General features: G+C 33.1%; 3 protein-coding genes across 3 annotated transcripts; 1 reads left to right on the top strand and 2 right to left on the bottom strand.

Annotated features, from left to right (window-relative positions):
• Positions 1-320: 320 nt before the first annotated feature.
• On the bottom strand, positions 321-8,882 carry LOC126812491 (tuftelin-interacting protein 11). Its single transcript, XM_050538909.2, has 17 exons — positions 8,789-8,882; positions 7,619-7,734; positions 7,340-7,491; positions 6,976-7,097; positions 6,642-6,699; positions 5,897-6,109; positions 5,516-5,663; positions 4,781-4,946; positions 4,082-4,204; positions 3,307-3,454; positions 2,916-3,100; positions 2,532-2,728; positions 2,000-2,218; positions 1,638-1,844; positions 1,295-1,443; positions 729-794; positions 321-581 (listed from the first exon to the last, which is right to left on the bottom strand). The coding sequence occupies exons 2-17, from the start codon at positions 7,725-7,727 to the stop codon at positions 408-410; spliced, it is 2,436 nt and encodes an 811-aa protein (XP_050394866.1). The 5' UTR covers positions 7,728-7,734; positions 8,789-8,882; the 3' UTR covers positions 321-407.
• Positions 8,883-12,759: 3,877 nt separating this feature from the next.
• LOC126810477 (26S proteasome non-ATPase regulatory subunit 10) lies at positions 12,760-15,635 on the bottom strand. Its single transcript, XM_050535564.2, has 6 exons — positions 15,474-15,635; positions 14,396-14,494; positions 13,977-14,123; positions 13,547-13,713; positions 13,140-13,221; positions 12,760-12,946 (listed from the first exon to the last, which is right to left on the bottom strand). Exons 1-6 carry the CDS (start codon positions 15,573-15,575, stop codon positions 12,875-12,877), a joined length of 669 nt encoding a protein of 222 aa, XP_050391521.1. The 5' UTR covers positions 15,576-15,635; the 3' UTR covers positions 12,760-12,874.
• A 57-nt stretch (positions 15,636-15,692) lies between these two features.
• Positions 15,693-22,693, top strand: LOC126810476 (uncharacterized). The gene has a single exon (XM_050535562.2). The coding sequence runs from the start codon at positions 16,319-16,321 to the stop codon at positions 18,545-18,547; it is 2,229 nt and encodes a 742-aa protein (XP_050391519.1). The 5' UTR covers positions 15,693-16,318; the 3' UTR covers positions 18,548-22,693.
• The last annotated feature ends 912 nt before the right edge of the window (positions 22,694-23,605 follow it).

The following is a 23,605-nucleotide window of genomic DNA, read 5'->3' as shown; positions in this document are numbered from 1 at the left end:
ACATTCTGTTGGTTTATCCCAGAAACCACGACTGTGTTCGTATTGGGAAATAGTATGAAAAGACTGTGGTATTAGACCACTGGCATTGGCAGAGAAATAGTGTTTAAGTTCACACAAGATCAAGGCTAAGTCAACTAATAATTGAAAACAAACATGTACAGTGTGATTGTGCATAAACTGTAACATGCTCTTCATATACTGCTCGAGTTTGACTTTTTATCGTAGACTTTTTAAGTAACCCCATTTATGGATAATAAATAATTCTTTTTGGGTCAACTCAAATATAATTCATAAGGACAAAAACAAGAGGGAAGAACAAATTGATTTTCATATTCTTTAATGATGGTCTGATGAAGATGATGATGGATTGTATTATATACACTTAGCACTGTCTTTATTATAAAATGTCACTTAGCATTATCTAGTAAATGTTGTAAAGACACTGGAACCCATTGTCCATTTTCTAACATAAACACCACATTTCTGTCAAAGTATATCTGCACATTACCAAATCTATATACTTGTTTACCTTCTCTGAACTTATTAGGTACTGGTATTAAAGCAATACCTTTAGACATTCCCTGAAAATATACAAAATTAAAATTTAGATACTAATTTGTATACAAAAAATAGTAGTTAATATTTCAAATGAACCAATAGACTACAGTTTGAATTTCCGAAACCTAAAAGTTTTCAATAATTGTAAACATTGATAAAATAGAAATTACCTTCTGTTCAATTAGTTCTCTAAAACTACCAACATTAGACATACTAATGCCACGACCAGCTCCAGTCTGTAATGTAACAACAAAAAACCTCATTATTAAAACTGTACAACTAACTTTTGGTTCAAATTACTCCTTACTATGTTAAGTATATTCTATGAATTTGAATGGTGGATATAGAAAATCTGTATTGCATGTTTTTAAAATTCTTTTACATCACATTTCGTAAGTTGTAGTGCTGTTTTATCTGCATTTTTTGGGACAAGTGAAGCACTTCAAATCTTTGCAAGTAATTTTGATAGGTCATTTGAGAATCTTTGCTTGTAGTTTTGGGCAGCATATTGAAATACTTGCATGGAAGGTCATGGTTTAAGAGATGAGGACAGGAAATTAATAAGCATTTGGAAAATGTTTTACTTCTACATTGCATTATTGGTGGTTTCTGGTGTTTTAAGATGCATATTATTTACCTATAGTCCCCCTACCACCCATGACCCACCACCCACTCTGCTCTAAAATAACAAACACAACCATGTACAATCATTGAAGTATTCTAAGACAATATTTACATTTGATGACGGTTTTGGGGGTGGTGGAGCAGTTGCCCCTATATTTCGTCGTTCTGTCATTGTAAAATAAGCCATATTCTCTTTTGCTCCTGGTTGAAAGTGTCCAGAAACTGCTTGGTTCATTAACTCTAAAGCTTTATTAAAATGTTCTGTAAAGAAAAGGATAATCAATTGAAATATATTCCCAAATATACATGTCTATATTTAGATTAAACTAAGTGGTGTGGTGTTCTGTTATTAAAAATTATCAATTGATAATAACAATTTCCTTGTTAATGATTTTAATATTTAGATAATTAAAAATAGATTTCCTCATTTTATTAGGATTAGATTCAAAACTAACCTTTAATACATGGATAAGACATGTAAGATTCAGGAAATAGAGATTTCCATCCTTTGTACCATTTGGTTATCTCTTCAAAATTAGGCATATTAGATAACCAACCACATAAAACTTGTAGCCATTTTGGAAAAAATGTTTTATCAAGCATTGCCACCATACTCTGAATGGGCATTAAATCTTGCCATGCCATCACCCATCTCCACGGATCTACACAATAATTAACAAGAATTGCATTCAATGTACTAACTTCAGATTAGCATTACAGGGAATCTATTCAATCAAAAGAAATTCTGAGAAATCAAAGATATATATAGTCCTTTTTTCTTAAATGATTTAAAATAGACAAGGGCAATAAATCTTACCTAGAACTTGCTGATGTGGATTTATAGAAAACTCTGTTAAGACCATTGCTAGTTTAGGTAAGATATTTTTAACCAAGAAAGCATCTGTATGACCTTGTTTGAAAACACCAACCCATGGTTGAAGAATAATCTTTGCTGAAACATCAGATGGATGCCAACTAGTCAGAGCATTAGCTAATTTATGTCTTATTGGTCCATACAGTGGCTCTAATTTAGTTCCTGAAAAATAAAAAAAATAATGAAAGATTAGTACAATCATTGTAGTCAATGTAATAAATCTTAAATTCCTATTATTAATCGCTTTAAAGACGGTCTATTTAATTCTTTACCTTTCAAGGAATTTTCATCTTGTTTTTTTAACATTAATATTCTACTTGTCTGCTTTTTTAAGATGTGTGTTTTAATTTTATTTATTTGGATCTTGTTAATGTGATATGCAGTTGACATACTAATGAGTTACATCATACACTATGCACATGTTAAAACTTGACAAAATATTATAAAATTAAAAGGGTTTAAATATTCAGTTTACCCATTAATGGTAACCAAGGATGAAGCCATGAATGTATTGGTACTGTATCTGTTAATGGATTCCAATCTTCTACGTCTTGCATAAGACGTGGAAAGACTAATTGATCTAGTATATTTTGTATAATCCAGCTTGGTATAACAGGCGTCCAGGTATCTAATAGATCTATCATATGTATACAATCTCTTACATTCCATTTTCTAAATAATAACAAAAATATAAAATAATAGCGTATGCTTGTCTTCATTAGCCCAATAGGATGTTAAATTTTGTTTCATTTACACCACTCCTCAGATTAGGAAATTTTAATAGTACACCTATTTAATAATTAACATAGTGATGTATTAAAATTAAGTATTGTGGAGTAATTATATACAATATACTTACAATACAGTTTGTCGGATATGAGGTAACCATATTTCCCATATTAATCTTTGATAGGTGTCCATATTATTAATGTCTTCATTATAATTTTGTGTTTGTTCACTAAGTAATATCTTCCATTGTTTAACAGTATTTACACCATAGTTGGGATTGTTTAAAGGATCCCATATTAAGAAGAAAGACTTCATCTGTGGATGATATAAAATAGGTTTAAGTTCTCTATAGAAGAGCTCAGCAGTTGTTACAATTGGCAAAATAAAAATAGCATATTGTCTGTCTTTCATGATACAGCTTTCAAAATAAAGGACAGATTTTGACTCCAGTATTTAAAATAATCATTTTAATTTGCAATAAATTATTAACATTCAATCTTATACAATTTATTAATACTCACCAAAGGAAAGACAAGAGCGATAGCCAGTGCTGGCATATCATATATTTTATATTCTTCATAATATTCATCTTGTAAAGATTTAAATATACCAACACACTCATCTAATGTTAGGGGATTATCACTATCAACTTGAGTTCTCTTCTCACAACTAAAATATACATATCATATACTATGTTACTTTTGTTTATAGGCATTTGTTATTGTCATTAGCATTTAACAAGGTTACATACTTAATAAATGAGCCTACGCCACATTCATAGATTCATTTAAAAAAATTTTTTAGAAATACTGTAACCAGATTAAAAGGTTGAAACATTTATATACGGTTATTAATGAGACTTTTTATTTTTTGAAATAAAAATGGGTCATGCAGCCCTGTTTCAGTGATGCAAGATTATCTGAGAATTGGAATATTTTTTTTTATCACCCAATCACACATTCTACAGTAGATATCTCTCTACTGAGCGATATCATATCTCCTAGGAGATATTGCTTTCAATCAATACCAAAGAATTATATTTATTTATTTGAGCTTGTAAGAAAGGGTTGGGTCATAAAATCTTCTACACATCTTTTCTGATATAAGAAATATATCAACACTCGTCGATAAAGTAAAATAAAACACTCGGCAAAACCTTGTTTCTTTTTACATTACTGACTTGTGTTGATATTTTTCGATATCAAAAAAGACGTGTAGGCGATTTTCTATGACCTAATACATTTCCTGGAACAAATCAGTATATCTATTTTTATCAAAGTATCACAGCTTGCTTACCTTTCAACAATATCTAGAATTTTTTGTAATCTAACAGTTTGAACTTCTTCTTGGTTACAAACAGTTTCTAATCTTTCTCTTTCAAACTTCATATTAACCATATGATCTTGTCCATGTCGTAATCTAAACATAAAAAAAACCCATAATTATTTCTCAGTACAGGATAATCTAATTCTTAATTAGGAAATCAAATTGATCATTATAAAATTGGAATCAAAGATCTGATATCCCTGAATAAAGGGTATAAATAGAATTTCAGAGCAAACACAATGATAAGTAGTGTTATAAAAAGTATATTGGTCCAAAAAGTTTTAAAATTGACAAATCCTAACATAAGTTATGGCCATCTAAAGTTCACATTACTTTCTCTTCGATTTCGGACTGCCATTTTTAAACTAAATAATATCTGTTGATGTCTGATGGATAAAATTCCTACCCATGAACATCACGGCCTAGAATCTAGCCTTAATTGTTTGTTTTAATCATCTAAATTACATTCTAAAGAACATTTTCAAACTCTTATATCTGGTAAAATAAACATGCTATCATTTTATATGTTAAGCTCTGACTGTAACAGATAATTTCAGGAGTTGTAATATCAAACAGATGTAATTCTGAGTGAAACTAACATTCGTCCCAATAGTTTTAACTTTTTTGGTGAAACAGGGTGTGAATGTCCAGGAATTAAACTTAACTCACTTTCTATCATTTTGTATTATATCTTCTTCAGCCATATCAACTAATAAATTCAGATTATGGAGTAATTCTGGCATATCAAATGATCGTGGTATATTTTCATTCTGTAGATCAATAACATCTTCTTCTTCATCAGGTTTATCATGACGTTGTGCTATAGCATGATAACCTAAAATATATTTTATTACATTTATTAACAAACAGCATGAATCAATACCTGAACTAAGAAATTTTGGAAATGGCTAGTCGTGCAAATCATTCATCTACTTGCCATCTGTTTGCTTGTGGAACTGGAGATTTTTTCACAAAGAATTCTGAATTTCGATGGAGTTCTTCCTTATGAATAATTCCTGAATTTGAAACAATCTGCCTGGAATATTAACAAGTAGAGTGTTGACAGACAGCAGAGCAGGTGACGACGAGGTACTATCACATTAACAATGGGCAGATAATTAATACTTTTCAGTGAGGCCCCCGCAACTGTACAGCACAGTGGACACTCACGCCTAACTCCTGGATCCATTCACTTGATCTTATATGTGAGTTTGTTGTTTGTGGTGTCTGTATATTGTGTCCTGTCCGTAGGTTTGTCTTGTGTAATTGTTTATGTGGTGCGGTCCCCCTGCACTTACTATTTACTATGAGCAGTTCCCATCCAATACTGTTTGAATTTTGAAGTTTTTAAATTTACATGGATTAACCTTGATACAAATAGGATGATGTTAATATATATCTAACCTGACAATACTCTTTGTTCTCTACCAGTCATATCAATAACCTTGACTTTAGACATTTGTGTTTTATCTATAACTTTACGTTTTTTACCAACACCAGAATCTATTAACTCTTGTGCTGTTTTATAATTATACTTTGGTTTCTTTTTACCCTGCAAAAAAATGGTTGAAAACGTTTTAAGAATATTTGATTATTTTGAAGATAGAAAGTCAGTTTTGATTACAAATATATCTTTTGGTTTTAAAAAATGACCTTTTTATAACTTTTAATGACCTTACATTTACATATTTATCGTAGCAGCTCTATTCAATAATTAAACATATTAGAGGTAGGTAGAAAATCATAATACTTTTTTAACAATATTAATATCATCAATGCATTTACCTCTGGCTGTCTCTTCCATTGTTGTAATTTCACCTTAAATTCTTTTTCTTCATCTTCATCAGAGTGTGCAGCAGGATAGTCTTTAAGTGATCTCTCTGATCTTTCAGAACCATGATAAGCTATTGCACCTTTACCTTTACGTTTTACAGCTTCAACAGGTGTTGTTATACCTTGACCTGTTTTACCTAAACCTTGTCCGGCCACATAACCCATCTATAATAATACATAAACACTTTATTAAGTTGTCACATTTCAGGCATAAAGATACCAAACATGAATGTTATGGTAAAAATAATCTGCTATAAAAAGTATTATTTGTAACTATGAATAGACCGAAAACTAATCTACTATAAAAAGTATTATTTGTACCGTAACTATGAATTGACCTAAAACTAATCTGCTATAAAAAGTATTATTTGTAACTATTAAATGAGCTTCAACCCATAACTAAATAAGAACTCTTTGATTTCTGACTAAATTTTGACTGCTATGCATAACAGTACTTGTGACTATGTGACAAGACAAAAACGAAAAAAATATGGTTTAATGCGAATAATAACACGACTATATTATTTCAGGTCTAACAAGATATATCTTTATTTCAATAATTAGCTTGGGGAGCAGGGTTCAACAATAACCTTATGCCAGTATAGTAGTAATAATTAGCTTGGGGAGCAGGATTCAACAGCATCATAACATTATGCCAGTATTTGAGTAATAATTATGCATCATAAAATATACTTACTTTTTGCAGTAATTTCTGACCCATTCCTCTTGTATGTTTCTCCCATCCTCCAAATTCTCTAAAAATATCAATGTTATACATGTATTGTAATTATAAAATTTTATCTCTCTATACATGTATGGAACAATACATATGTTACTATATTTTTTATAATTTCCAATTCCATCAAAAATAGTGAGAAAATGGAGTACCAATTACCAAAAATACTGCAAAGTGTTGAACATATATGAATGATATAAAAGAATATTTATTTCAATTCACAGCTAATTAGAAATTGAAATCTTTAATCTACAATTACAAAAAGCAGCTATAAAAATATTGTATGAGAACTTACTTGTCTGGTCTATGTCCCTGTAAGAAATGAGGTACCCCTGATGATCTTTGACTTGTGTGCCCTTTCTTGGGTTTGAAACTCATTTCCCGTGCTGAACTCTGACTATCACTATCATTGGACCCCTTTTAAATATACAAAAAAATAAATATACCATTTATTATTATATTGCATGGGGACAAAACTAATCTCTTTTTAGGGTCTTAAAAGTTCGGGCCATTCAAAAGGATTCAATCCAGTGTGTAGATTATGTAAACTTACAAGAAAAAATATTTGTGTATGATATTTATCTTTAAAATCTTAATCAATATAATTTAATATAAAGATATATCTGATCTGAAACATGTTTATGAATGAATTATCTTACATCATCATCTTCTTCTTTCTTCAGCTTTGCCTCAGCTTTAAAACCACCACTTATAAAACTAATAGGTGCTGAGTAATCTTTCTTTCTTCTAGTTCGCCCACCAAAACCAGCAACCTCTTCTTCCTCATCACTGTCTTTATCAGCCCAGATGCCTGAAATTAATTAGCATATTGGATTAATTATTGCATAAATTAACATGGCGTAAAACCACCAAAGACTATCTTGGATGTTAATCAAGGACTGAAGGTTGAAGAGTTATTGGTCAAATCTTTTACTTACCATATCTGGCTTGTTCTTTACTCTGTCTAAATCTTCTCGCCGTCGGATCAAAAATACTCTCTATGTCATCTTCTGTAATTTCAAACCTTTCGACCTCTGGAGACGACATCCTTATCCTGTAGTTAAGTACATATTTATCTAGTTAGTCAGCCCTATTGAAAGATCTAGGAAGTAGTTCGAACACTGCATGTGTATTTTCAAATGACAATTGACAGGATGAATGTTTCCAGAGAACCTGTAAACTAAGTACCCGTACTTAGACTTGACATGTAAAAACTTCCAACCAAAATAAAACTAACAGAAAACAGGCCTGCCAAGATTCACAGAATTTCAGTGAGTCTCATGAAATATGGACTGAACTCCCATCCTCACGAAAAAGTTTAAAACTCTCATGGAATTCCTACAAAATCTTCTCAAAAGTCTAAATCTCAAAATACTAGACTATTTAATGTACTGATTCATCACTTAAGAACTGCATAAGCTTTCAGCTGCAATACATGTTCGTCCCTGACAGACCTCTGCAAATAATCCTGGTCACAGCATTGTAAGTTATTATATCACTCCGAAATTTATTAGCGATTCATTTATTAACATTGTGTCTCATCTACTCATGAAAAGTTACATAAATCAAATCATGAACCTAATAAAATAAGGTCCATGATAAAATATTACTATTTTTCTAAGAAAATTGACATAACCTGAAATGGAAATTTCTTCTTTGATTGGCATTTAGTAATTGAACATATTAACACAAGGTACAATTTTATGGATACACAATTACTGAGTTTGATACTAAGTTATTGTGTATCCATAAAATTGTACCTTGTGTTCAGATGGAAATTGTTGTCTGGAGTGGAAATGCCTAAAAACGTCTAAAATTCTTGAAAATCATTGGGCAATATTTGTCCCAAAATCTAAGGAAATATTTTACATAAGTTTAAGTAATACAAATCTACTAATTGAAATGAGGTGAGTGAAAAAATGGCCCAATCATATAGGCTCGGGACATCGTCCGCTCAGAGACAAGTCCTGAGTAAGGAACTAGCCGAATCCCACAAAACTCTCAATACACCCAAATTGTGTGAAATTCACAAAAAAGCCAACCTAAAATAACAAAGTTACAGACTACAGTGGTTTATAGGGACATATTTTGATGTTTGTGTATTTTACCGTGTGTGTTCAGTGCTAAGTTGCTGTACTGTCTTATAAAATCAAAATGTTTGTCAATAAAACGTTTTACTGGTGATTTCCGAAGCCATTTTGTTAAAAATACGACAGAGTAACCTCCCTTGAATTAACTCTATTAACCAGACTGATAAATGAACAGTCAAAACGTTCATAAAATTGCGACAAATTGTCTCGTGAACCCAATACATCGGTAATTTTGAGACCAACATATAGTTTCGTATGTAATGCCAAGCATTTCCAACTGCTCTTACGTGCATATTGTAGCCCACACGAGTGGACCCCGTTTTTGTCCCATCCGAACAACTAAGCACACCTTGCTTGTGCAATGTTAGCTAGGATAATGTACATGTAGCTTCGATGGTGGTGTTCAAAACTTCACTTCCATTCCCAACTGTTCAGTTACGTGCACATAAGTATGCTGAACACGGGTGGACCTGGAAGGTTTCTTTTCGTCCCATTTGAACGACTAGGTATAATTTCTTTGTGAGACAAGATGGACATTTTAACATTCTGATTATTTACGTCAATTGAGTAAAAGTGAAGATACTCATACACCTGTAGTAATTCTAAATAAAACCAGTCTTCAAGCTCCATGTGGAAAATTAGTTAAAATCACATGGAAAACGGTAACAATAGGGAGAGAGAGGGCGAGAAATGGGGTTTAACGTCCACTCGACACAAACTATGTCATTTCGAGATTAAATAACAATCTAACATATGGTTCAATTTTATTTCAATAATTCGCTTGCGCGTAGGGGTATTTAGCAGTCGGAGGACCCGGAGAAAACCCAGGAGACTGGACAGGCGACCCTACTCGAAACCACGCCAGTTGACTCAATGACAGACCTTATGATAAAACGTGCACACTCTAACCATTTGGTCATTCAACCCCCCAACAATAATAGACCTATGTGGGGTAAGTGGTAACGGTATTGAAGAGCGGAGCGTGGGCATACACAAAACGGTCTTGGGATACTATTCGTATCCAAAAATAACTCCAAAGAATGGTTTGGTAGGCCTATATATGTGGTCTGAAATTGCAAAATGAAATGAAATGAAATGGGGTTTAACGTCCTACTGGTCTGCTCCTAAACTGGGCTAATGAAGACGGGCATACGCCATACAGTGTGTTTTGGGGGAAATTTTGCCCGGGCAGCGGCGCTACGACCTACTCTTATATCGAATTCCAACTGCCAAGGGATCTTTTACGTGCACGCCAATATGTACACGGGACCTCGGTTTTCCGTCCCATCCGAACGACTAGACAGCTGTCCTTGTCAGGCCCTCCGTCCTGCATCACTGACAAGGGGAAACCATGCCGGAAAATCTGGATGAACTTTCTCGGCCAATGCAGGGATCGAACACCCGACCTCCAGGGCGACCTTCGGATGTAGACTATGGTCGCGAATACAGTCTGAACCAGCACCAAAACGCAAATGGCCCTAGCCATTGACTATTCAATATGGTGGCGACCATGTCAGTTGTTCCGCCTGCTATAATTATTTTCTCCTATTTACTCATGTATTTTTAAAAACTGATTAATTTTCCATACTGTGATGTGAAAGCAAGCTTAAAATAGGTTACAAATAGGATTAGTCAATATCAGAATATTTTCCATTGGATTTATGTCACCCAACCAAGATCATTTCACACGTATAGTTTTTTTGTCGTGTGCCTATATATATTCGAATAAGAAGATCCTAATCTGTCAAATTCATCAAAAAAAGACGAAAAAAAAATCAAATTTAACATCTATACTACAATGCCCATTCACTAACTTTCAGGTGCTAACATGGGCCCTATAATACCGACCCAGGTGTAAATAACGCAACGGCAATCGGCAATTTTATTATATTTTTCAGAAAATCTTCTCAAGTGTCAGTTTTGTCAGCCAACTTTGAACTATCCCGACCGTACTTTATCGCATGGTACGGCTTGTCACGACCACTGGTTGAACTAAATGTAATTCGCATGCAGATGGTTCGACTTTAGTACGAAAGTCCGTGCAACCGAAGGTCGCCCAGGCTATCGAGCCAGCGTCTTATACCCACTTAGCCACGTGATCCCCGTCTGAAATTGCACAAGATACATTCATTGCTCCCGACTTTTGAACATGTAGCCTATACGAGTAACGAGAAGAGTTTTTGGTTTTTCGAAGAGCTATTCTCTTCTGACTTCTGTAATCAAAACCCCGTAAACACACTACTAAGCGTTTTAGGATTGTTGTTCTAAATTAGTTGTGTTTCATATCAAAGTTATTGCCCTTACCAAAGAAAAATTGTAAACACTACGCATACTTATTTTTTCTAGATGATTTTGAAGGGTTTGTTGTATTAACGGGCGTGTGGGAGCTCCATACCTTGTAGATAATTATAATATTGATTAGTTTATTGCTAGATACGATTTAAATAACATTATTTTTCCTGAATAGGTGTTGTCTTAGATGACTATTATTGGTATAGCCCTTCGTAAGAAATAAATGTTTTGTATCAAGTATATATGAAGCGAAGTGTCCTATTTTTCTGCACCGATTTGGCTAATGAAGACGGGTATACGCCAAGCAGTGTATGAGGGAAATTTTGCCCGGACAGCGACGCTACGGCCTACTCTTATATCAAATGCCAACTGTCAAAGGTTATTGTGTATCCAGGACCTCGATTTTTTGTCCCATCCGAATAACAAACAGTAATGTTGTCCTTGTCAGGCGCTTCATCCTGCACCACTGACAACACGTATATACACACACGTCTATAAAGTAATAGTAAGTGCAGGGGGCCACCGCACCGCAAACAAACAATTAAACAAAAAAAACCTACGGTCCGGACACAATGTACGAATATTGAGATTTCTTGTAGCACATATCCGATCATGAATCACACCAGTAACTAGTATGATACGGGAGTGCGGTGGCTCAGTGGGTAACACGTTGGCTCGCTAACCTAGAGGTCCGGTCTTCGATCCAGGTGTTAGCCGAGGGAGTTCATCGGTATATTTTGTCGTGCCCCCCCCCCCTTAACAGTGGTGCATGACGGAGCGCCAGGCTTGGGACAACGTATAGTCAGTCGTACGTCTAATGTGTACAGCGCAGCGGATAATTACGGCTAGCCCCCGGATACATTCCCACTTGATCTGATCTGTGCATTGAAGGAAAAAACCTTTTATAAATAACTGATTTCGTGAAATTTAGTAAAAAGTCTGGGAAAATTAATGGTAACTTTTGAATATCAGATCTGGACGTATCATGATGCGTAGCAATGTGTATACCTGACCTGGCAAAATTAGCACATACGGGATATCCAAATGTCCTATAAAGATATCTACAGCTTCTAGGGATAATGCAAACTTCAATGCCAAGGGCAAGATGTTCCCTTTATTATGTTCGCTCGACATAGCTTGAATCACAACCAATCAGTCGCAATATTGATTTGCACGGTAACTTTTAAGATTGTGTATTGTAAAGTATGAGTTACATGTATATTCCCTGCGATATATTGTGTATTCTGAAATATTGGTTTTGTGTATTCACTGTCAGATGTGTAGTATGGGTTTAAATGTATATTCAATGGGTTATTGCAGAATGTACACACTGCAAGACGGTACATCGATCGGTTTGATTTGTATATTTAATGTGTACTAACCGATAGGCTCAGTAGGATACAAATGTAGATTTAGCCTTTTTAGTACATGTGTATAGAATTATGAATACTCTCAGGAAAGGGGCTTTCTTGGTTGTAAATAATTTTATAAATTGCTCATATTCCTTATATATGCAGTGTATGTATTACTATAGTAACAATGATATTTAAATACATTGTTTACTTTCGGAAGGTTTCATTTCTAATCCCTTGTTTTGTTCCAAATTAGAAATAGGGTCTGGTTCCTTGGCTCTCAGTTAAGCTTGACAGTACTTGTTTTTATTCTATTACATGTACATAATAATGACAATGCCAATATATGATCAAATTTTTTTAATGTCAATGTAAACAAGAAACAAATATGCGAAATGAATGTCAGATAAAATGGTGAGAAAAAAACTCTTTAACTGAAGATGTTTTCTACCCATAAAAATTAGCGTTCAACTAAATTTCTTAAGTTTCTTTGACTGCCAGGTGGTAAAAATTCTAGCGCTGTCTGCTTTTCCTAAAAAAGAAATAAATTGAACTAAAGGTTATATTCCAATTTATAGAAGTATTTAGGATATTTCAATCAGCATTGAATGTAAACTTGTTTTACCACAAATACAAAATCCTTTTCCATCCACCAAGTTATTGTTCATAACACAGATCAGAGTAAGCTTACTAGAAAATGTTTAAATTTATATTCATTTATATACCTTATTCAAAATATCTGTTCTGGCACCACATTCTATTAATAATTTAGCAATATCAGGTCTTTGTTCTTCACAAGCTAAATGGCTGAAAAATAACAGAAAGGACAGAATATCAAGTAATGGCAATCTAGTCTGTTGTTTTTATCAGTTAGGTTTATTCTAAAATCGAAACTGAAGAAATTTCACAAGACTTTTGCTATGGCAGCAGCAATACTGGTCTTCTGACATTTCCACATGAATGGAAATTTATCAAAAAAAATTGTAATATTAGTTACATTCTAGTTCAGGAAATTTTACAGACTATTGTCAGGCCAGTGGTAATTGCCTACTGTTGATGTATACTTTTTAGTTCACTCCCCAATTATTCTTTCGTTTGCACACTAGAAATTATACTGAAACATAAACCTTACAGGGGTGTGTTTCCTTCTGAGTCTACAACATCTAGTTCAGCTTGATGATCTATGAGTAATTTTGTTAATTGTAAATGACCTTTACTCGCTGCTCTATGAAGTGGGGTATGACCATTTGAATCTTTTATGTTGCAATCAGCACCATTTTGTAATAAATATTCTGTTATCTGCAAATAACATAAAAAAAAAATAATAACAGGTAAATAATATTATTTTCATGGAAAAACCAATTCACTCCTAATTTCAAAGTCACCCGATCAATATTTGCATTTTTGACTGTTTACACTATTTTAAAATCTATCATCTTTAAAGAGGGATTAGTGCTCTGGAGACCTTTGCTGGTCAATTTCACTAGGAATGATTAAATTAGGGGATTCTAGGGTAATCATATACTGATGTGATAATGTCTCTTTAAAAGAACCAGTATTACCTCATATCTGTCCTTAGATGCAGAATAATGTAGTGAACACTGTCCAGTCCTGTTGATGGCATTAACTTGTGCTCCTTTTGATACCAGGTCTATAACAATCTGTGTTCTTCCAGCAGATACAGCAATCATCAAAGGTGTCCAATTTGACTATAAGTATTTATTAAAGTACATTGCATTAGTTTGCTTTCATATTCACAGAAAAATATAACAATGTTCAAATTATTGTTATGGATAAAATGGGTTTAATCCGGACTATGGTATCACAAACATATGTAATTATTTTCTTAATATATAGTCTACATAGGTTTGGAACAGGGAGGTAGAATTTATAATCTCAGTTTGTAATGAATATATTACGTATATAATACTAATATCCGTATTTCATTTAAATAATAACATTTTCTCATCTGTTAGATTACCTCATCTCTAACATCAATATCTACATTTAATGTGGTGAGATATTCAACAATGTTTGTATGTCCACCTGAAGCAGCCCAATGTAAAGGTGTCCGTTGGCTCTGTCAATACAAAAAGGAAAAGCCACAGTTAAGATTATTGTAATGTAAATATTGTAAAGATTGATTTAATTGAACCTATAAAAGAGATAACAATAATTGAATATTATAATGTTCTGGGCTGTTCTATAGATATCTAATTTAAAAGAAAGCCAGTGTAACATTTTGTTTGCCCTAGCTGTAGAAGGCATTTGACTTCTATCAACTTATCAAGATTGTTGATTGTTAATAATGTTAAAATTTATATTGCCAACAGCATGCCTCGACAATTTAACATAAATAAAATATATCAAAGGCAGATTATACTAATTATTGTTTCAATAACAAAAGCAGAATAAATGAATCTACAACATCTAGGTTATTTCACAAGTTCCATAAAAATAGACATATAATTAAAGGAGCTAAGTCGCTAATATTTGGGACCTAGAAATTGACACAAATGGGTCGCAACGCATATAATAATGTAATATGAATGTATATAAATTGATTTACATTCATTCGTTTCTGTTTTTACTGTAATTTCTAATCAGTTAGGATCGAATTTCAATCTCTAGCGTCTGGTTATTCCAGTCTATGCCGATTGTATTTATTGGGCATGCTCTCCAGATAAGAATATAGTAGCGTCACCGTTTGACATGACTTGTGGAATATGTGTAGCCTCGTTCTTTGAGTCCCTCGTTACAAATAGCGCTGAAACGCATTATTTGGTACGGTACACGATTCGTGTACCAATGGTAAAATGTTTATTTTGTCTTAAATATTGGATATCAGAAGACCGCCTTTTCCCGGTAAGATGACAACATCAATGTTGATTTTAAACCGACAAATAAATCGTGTTTTCAATGTCGAAGATTTTGGATGTTGTCATATTCACTTTTAACTTTTTAAGATTAAAATTAATTCATATTTTCTTTGGCTTTGCCTTTGCACTGTAGAATCTAAATATTTATTTTTAGTTAAGATAACGTGGGCGCCCAATTACTTGGTCAATTTTTGATGCTAAGGCTGAATTCTGTTGTATTTTCATTTTCATTAATCCATATTTTCCCTCAAAAGCTAACTGGCAAACATTTTCATTCTCCATGATGATAAGTATTTTCTTCGCAATAACATAGTAGTCTTTGATATACAAGTCACATATCAATGAAATCATTCAAGAGTTACCTCCCCGTTAAGTGAATTACATCTGGAGAAACAAGTCTAAAAAATAATGGCCAGGGTCGAAATTATAGGAATTTTTATTTTGTTTACAAGAAAACAACTTTTGCATTGTTTAGTTCTAGTATACTGTTAAGTTTTTTTGAAGAAAGTATAAAAGCGAATAAGGATATTATTGCACTCAATTGAGATTTATAAGTATTGGACTAAATACTGATGGGGAAAAGCCCACCAAGTCGGTGTCATCATCGTTTACTTTCCATTCAATACAGTGCCAACAATGCTAATGGGAGTGCTGGGTGCATGGGTACTGGAAATTGAACTTTACTGCGTAAGATCAATTTCTTTAGTTGAATTTATGTTGGATCAAAAATTACAAAGGAAAAATGGAGGAATGAAATGAGTAGGCCTACTCATGTATTTCCATTTCTGTGTCTGTGAGAATTAAATAATAATATTATAGTGCAACTTGTCATATTCCAAGCTAAATAGAAGTAAAAAAAAAGATGAAAATGGCAAAGTAAAACAATCCACTAGGAATAGATCTGGATGTTAAAATCGAAAAAAAAAAACCCCAATGGAAAAGAATTTATAAAATTATGAAATTTTAAAGTCAAGTACAATATATCAACACCTGGGACCAAATTATTTCCAAACGGATAAACCAAAATGTCTCAACAAGTACGACAGTCGTTGGAAAAATATCCTCACCATAAAGTGTTGTTACTGGCTATTGCTGTATCAGTTCTGGGCCTTGCATGTATTCTTGTGGCGATTGTTGGATTTACTTTACGTGTTTGGGGACATTATATGGGAACAGGATTATGGTGTGGTACAGTTATATTTGCGGCAGGTATCAGTGGTATAATATCATCACAATTTAAAGGCGCTAAAAGTGTGAAATGTTATTTTGGTTGTTCTTGTTTTGCTATTGTTATGTCTCTTATTATGATTGTTATGTCGTCTGCTGGACTAGATTACAGCAGCAACTTTTATAAACATGTCGCATATTTCAAAGTCAATCACCAAAAATCAACATTTTATGTTCATGTGGCAGCTTTAACATTTTCTTTATTAAGTTTGATGGGTAATATCACAGCGTTATTTTTATGTGCTAGACATGATGGTTTTTATCAACGGAAAAGTAAAAAATATAAAATGACATGGAGTTCATCTAGAAGAACAAATAATCAAAGTGACTATTTACGAGCAAGTACCAACAGTAGATCTGACTTACAAGAAAGAGAAATTTCTAGTGGATCTGCGGGAGGACCAAATAGCAAAGAAACCCCCAAATTAGGAACTATAGACAGAACCAGAAGGAAAGACTCTAGCAGCAGCAGACGTTCTAGTTCTGATCAGCAAAACCGTGGTTGTAGAAGTGAGAAAAAACACAGTCGACGGCACAGTCAGGGTAACCCACCAGGGCCAAAACAAAGAAGTGAATGCTCAGTACCGGTACATAAAGATTCTTTAGATGATCAGAGAAAAACTAAACAACAGAGTTATAGGTCTTTACCTCATCGTTCACGTCGACCTAAGTCACGACCTCCATGTGAAGTTGAGGCCAATGCTGAGTTACTACCCACAGCATTCAATGAAGATGAACTGCCATCTTATACAGATGCTATTAAACAGCCACCACTTCCGAAAGAGAGGATCAGGAATTATGAAGAAGACAAAGCAAATGAAGAGTTTCAGTTACAAAGACGTCTTATTAGTCCTTTGTACATGGAGATTCAGGATCGACCACAGCTCAGTAGAAGAGACTCACAAAGAAACCGAGGAAATGTTGGTTATAGTGAACCTCGCCAGTCAGATGAGCTTAGTCATGAACTCAGACAAAATCTTCAAAATGAAGAAGCTGAACAAATTCAAAATGTAACAGAAACTGACAGTAGTATCCCATCCACTCCAAGACTTTCATTTAAGAATTATATCACTGCCTCCCCTCTTGGCAGAGGTTATGACATTACTTCGGTTAATCCAAATGTGTTAAACATTCGTGCATACCCGGACAGATATCCCCAACCACAGATTAATAGATCTCTGACACAAAATTTGCCTGAGTTACCAGCAGTTCCTAATCAGAATTTGGTTGTTGAGCAGAACAATATTCCTGAAAATCATGATGAATGCGTAGGCGCACCTGGGGAACAAGCTTGTGACATGAATGTAATGCCCATAAATGATAAGAGACCGGCATTTAACGCTTTGAATTCTGATATAAATATTTCTCCTTCATTACCAATAACTATAGGTTCACCTAGATCTGCTTTTAGACCGGTCAAACGCAGATCATCACAAAGATCAGTCAATGAATCGCATCTGGAAGAAGGGGCAACAAGTGCTTTAAGCACATCACCTGAAACTAGGGGTGTAAATAGATCAATTAGTGAACCAAATGCTAATGTATGGAAAAACATTCTCTTGCCTTCAACAGTCAGACCAGACAGAAATGGTGAACCTGATCTTGATACTTATACTCATGCTGCAGCTGATAGTAACTTACAACCAGCTGATCAAGGTGCATCATTTTCACCTGATGTCAATCATCATCATAATATGTCATCATTTAGTGCTAATATGTCAGCATCAAATCAACCACATCTTATACGCTCCAACATACATCATCATGGTATACAAGAATATGATCATCATTCTACAGTCGGTTCCCAGTATCGACCAATACCTACCTCAATATACAACACTCTTCCTATTCGATTACAACGAAATGCACCACAGATTTCTTCAAATTCAACTTTAATGGCATATCGTGTTCCATTAAACCGCCACCATGGAACACCACCATTAGAACAACCTTATAATCGACAAAATCAACAACATATGGATCAATCACAAGATAGTGATTTACCTTTTTATAGTCAAATACTTTAGGCAGTGGTTATTTTATTGATTCTTGTACAAGTATTTTCATAACTGGACGATGCACTATGAAAATGGTCATGCTGTGCTGATTATCACACATGTATTGTTAGTGGTTAAATTAGTTGTTATTAAAATACAGATGTGATGTCATCCTTTGATGTTGGCAAACCATCATTTCAAATAATGGTACGGGCAGTGTGCCAAGCATATATTATTTATACTAGTTGAAATTTTGGACCCGTGTGACATATATCATTGCAAAATACATGTGAGTGTCTGTATTTTAAGTTGTTTAATGGTCTCGAGCTTAAGATGTTGGGTAATATATCGAAACAACACGAATGCCTCGCTCTCGACCATTAAACCACACTTAAAGTACCGGTACTAGTGAACAATAAAGTACAACAAACTTTAATAAACATGCCTAGAGATTTTAAGTTCCTAGAAAAGTTCAATGGATGTGAAGTGATATATCATCATTATATATTATAGATAACTACTGTACATAACTATTTACTGGTTCTCCGAATATCAGTGCTTACAGGTATAATCTGGATGCACTTACATGTAATGGAGAAATCTTTTTTATACACAAGTTAGTGATATGGACCATGTTTTTTGAAAAGTGTAATTGAAGGTAAATACATTGGGTAAATTAGGATGATTATTTACATAGCTTGCTGTTTTAGACTTTGCTCAGTTTATATTTTACTTACCTGTTAAAAGTGATATATTGTTTTTGCATGCCCATATTTAATGTGGATGCATATTGTTGTCAACTGTATCCATCTGTCCATCCAACTTTCCATGTGAACGCTCTACATTTGCAGGGATTGTTTATTTGATCGAAAGTAAGACCTAAAGTGAAATCAAAAGTTTTAGACTAAGTAAATTGTAGTGTCCTGTCCCCATTTACATTCAAATTTATGAAAGTTCTTGAACAGAATACAGGACAATTCTTAATGGAGTTTTAGGGTATAACGATGATTTTTTTACATTTTCGTTACGTAAAATTTTGAACTTGTTCTGCCAATTTATATTTTTGGTTATATTTTGACTTGTAAAGCATGTTAAGTTCTTGATGGAATTTTTAAAAACAAGGTAGCATTGTTCATTTGGAGTTGTGTTTCTGTTCAAATTTGGACTGTAAAAGCTTGTGAATGTGATGCAGAAAAAAGTTCTCAATGGAAGCATTTAAAAACATGATGGGATTGCTCACAGGGCATAAGGGGAATCCATTTGAATATTAGGATCATATATTTCATCAAACGCATTTTGTCAAGATATTTTTCCATTTACATATTTACTTCTAAAACTTTCTATAGTTCAAACAGACTTCAGAGTTCATAATAGATTTGTTAAAACTTGTACTGTGGGATTTTTTGACAATGATTTTAGATTTAGCACTAACGACTTTGCTGCTAGAAGGTGTATAGGGGGCCTGATAAGTCCCCTTCTATGTTTTAAATTTACTGTATATAATTAATTATTGTGCCTTTCATTTGCATTTTGAGCAAAAAAATTATATATATACTTATATTTTAATGACCAGTATATTACATGTACCAGTATATTAATGGTCACACAAGTGCTACAAAGTATTTGCCCTTTCACTGGCATCTGCAATATAGCTGTGTGAAAGATATTGTAAGGTTCCCTGCCTAACCATGAAAGTTTTTATCCGGTTTCCACACCCACTGAAGATTAGTGTGCACAAAAGAATTATTGGACTAAAGATGTGCTGACATATTTTAGTCCCAAAATGACCTAGTTTGTGTTGAGTAGACATTGAATTAAACCGTATTTCTTTAACACTACAAATGAAAATACAAATAGCCATGTTCGCTGATCGCATTCCATTACAAGCCATTGTTGATTAGGGATTGAATATTCGTAATTTTCCACTTGATAGTTGTAAATAGTTGGTGCTCTGTTGTATTTATTATGATACATAACTGACTGAAGTGATACTCAAATTACTGCAGATAATACGGTTGTGGTGTAGCTCCAGCCGGAATTATCTCCAGTTTTGTCCACCTGTATTAGTCCATACCAAATAGCCTCATTTTAACTGACACTTGAGAAATTTTGGTCTGGAGTTATCAAGACTAATTGTTGTGACAAAGATTTTGCAAATGTAAATGTGATCCTACATAATTTTAGGTTTTTTAACAATAAATATCTTTTTAAGTTTTATTACAGTCGCAGGTTTAATGAAATTACAATGAACAATACTTTGTTACGAAATTTAATGTTTAACTGATTTTAAAACAATTCCCAATCTATACCAGTACTCATTTATATGGTTTTGAAATCAGATATTCTGATAAATAACTGGCGAGTGCTTAAAAGCTATAAAATATGGATATGTCATTAAATTTTCTGAGGTAAAATGTTAATATTATTAGTAACAATTACATGTATATGTATACAAAAGGTAGGGTAATTGTACTTGGTATAGATATTAAATTTGTGCCTCATTGCCAACGTAAACACATCATTAAATGTATTGGCAGAGTCAGTTATTTCTCTTTCTTTTATTTTGTGGCAAATACTGTATTACATAAACCAATTTTATGTTATTGAATATATGAAATGACTGTGATTATAGATTTGCTTTGTCTGTGCTAAGACCAGTATAAACTGCTGAGTGATTACAAATCTGCTTTACCTAATGTATTCATGAACATCTATATAGACCTGTAGAGCCTACAGACAAAATAAATTATATTACAAAATTTATTTTAAGTAAATTAAGATTGTAGCACATGCCCCATCATGGTTATTTCTACATGACGTGATAGAGATAGTTGACATGATGAATCAAGATTTTTTTAAACTGCCTTAAACAGGTACAGCCTTAACTATTATAAGCTTTGTATGGAGTTTTATATGATATGTGTAGGTGTAAAAAAGAACCACACCTTTATTTGAATGCATGCAGTACTTCAATACTTTATTTTATATACCTGTATGTACAATAGACTAAAGTTTGTGAACTCATGTTATAAATAGTGTAGTTAGAACATGTGATATATTTAATTTAGTGTAACTTACTAGTCAATAATATTTATTGAAATATGACACAAGATCAAAAGACTAACATTATTTAAGTGTAATTAATTACTATGCAAATACTATGCCTACATGTATTATTTACTAATCAGTCTTTCTATTTTCTGAAATTCAAAATTGTCATTGTTGTTTTTTTTTCCTCGTATCTGTTTTTCTATTCAATTATGTATTATCATATATCTATATTTATATTATACATGTAGGAATGAACTTGTAATGAATCTGGTTCGGTTCTTTTTTTTTTTAATAATTACTCTTCATATCTGTCTCAGTCAATCTAGTTCTACTGATATTTCTATTTGCAATAAATTTATTGATATTTATTTAGTTTTAAAACATATTAACTTCATGTGAAATAATGTGATTCAAATGATATGATATGCCTTTTTTGAATTTTAGTTTTCCTGGTATATTGGGTCAATTGTGCATTACCGCATGCGGCGGTCACAATAATCTGCATAGATAATCTTAGTTGGCTTGGATTCAATCTGATTAAAAAGAGGCCGTTGAAAAAATTTACCAACACGTGGTACTGGCCTGTTTATATCATCTGCAGAATGTTACGAAATTGTCAGTTCATAACTTTTAAATATTGAACGGATTTAAACCACTTTTGGACTCGTCATCTTTTTGAGACTTAACTTTTGCAATATGTAGAATGCAGTGAGAAATCTATGTTGGCACAATGGAAATAAAAACAGTTCAGGACTTCAAATGGCCAAAGTCAATACCCTACGTTAGGGTTGATTGATTTGAATTATTTATAAAATGATATTTGGGGTTTTTTTTAAAGATTGTTTTACAGGGTGTGGTCCTAAACTCTATATTTGACTTTTTATCTGGCTTGATCTCCTTTTTATTAAGAATATTATAAATTTTGTAGATAATGCTTTCTTTGTCAAAAACAAATTTTCTATTGCATTTCATAATTTTAGGCTGTATAACACATACTAACAAATTTTTGATAATCTTATGTTATATCATGAACTAGGATTGTAGTCTGATTATTGTATGTATGTATTATTAGAATAAATTATGCATATCAGCTTTTATAACAAAAAATAAATCATATCAACATAATTTTCATATATTGTGGTTATTTAAAGTCATAGTATCCAAAAAAAGATTAAGCTGGCGACCCTACTCCTTGTCACAAAAAAATCCTGGACCGAATCAATGACTTGCATAGATATCAGATTTTTTGAACTACAGAGCATGTTACACCACTTGCCCACCCAACCCTGCAAATAGCTGAAGCACTTCATTATTCAACAACAAAACAGGTAGGTTGGATTAACTAGCAGAACTGACAAGAAATCCAGTGATTGCCAGGCAAGATATGCCCACATTTTGCAAGAGATGGACAGAGAAAAGTGATTTTTCGTACAATCAGGGGCCGCAATCCAAGAAATTATGGTCTGAACTGCGCGAATATTGAAAGGGACTGAGATCTTTGGGATATAAAGATATATTTTCATCAAATCGGACAAAAATTGTGATCTCTAGAGGATTCACAACCTTCGTATTTACATACTTTTACCCAATTTGTGGAAAGGAAAGACCATTATGTCGGGAAGTTTCGATTCAATTTTTCACAAAATTCAAACTCAACCTTCATTATGGTGTTATATTTAAATGTTCTTTTAAGATCTGATAAAAATTGTGTTGTTAGAGGATGTGATTTTGCGTACAAGTTATAGTCTGATATGTACAAATATTTAAAGGAACTGAGATATTTGAGATTTAAACATATATTTTAAGTTTCATCAAAATCGGACAAAATTGTGACCTTTAGCAGGTCCACAACTTTGGTGTTACATACTTTTACACAATTTGCATTCAAGAAGAGGCCATTTCGACAGGCAATTTGAACTCGATCATCATCAGGGTGTAATGATGATATATTTAAACGATTTTCAGAATCAGATAAAAATTCTGACCTCTCAAGTTAAAATTGCTATTTCTTCGTACAATCAAGGGCCATAATCCAAG

The sequence above is a fragment of the Patella vulgata genome, chromosome 2 (assembly GCF_932274485.2).
Source record: "Patella vulgata chromosome 2, xgPatVulg1.2, whole genome shotgun sequence".
NCBI lineage: Eukaryota > Metazoa > Mollusca > Gastropoda > Patellidae > Patella > Patella vulgata.
This window is presented reverse-complemented; position numbering and strand designations above follow the sequence as displayed.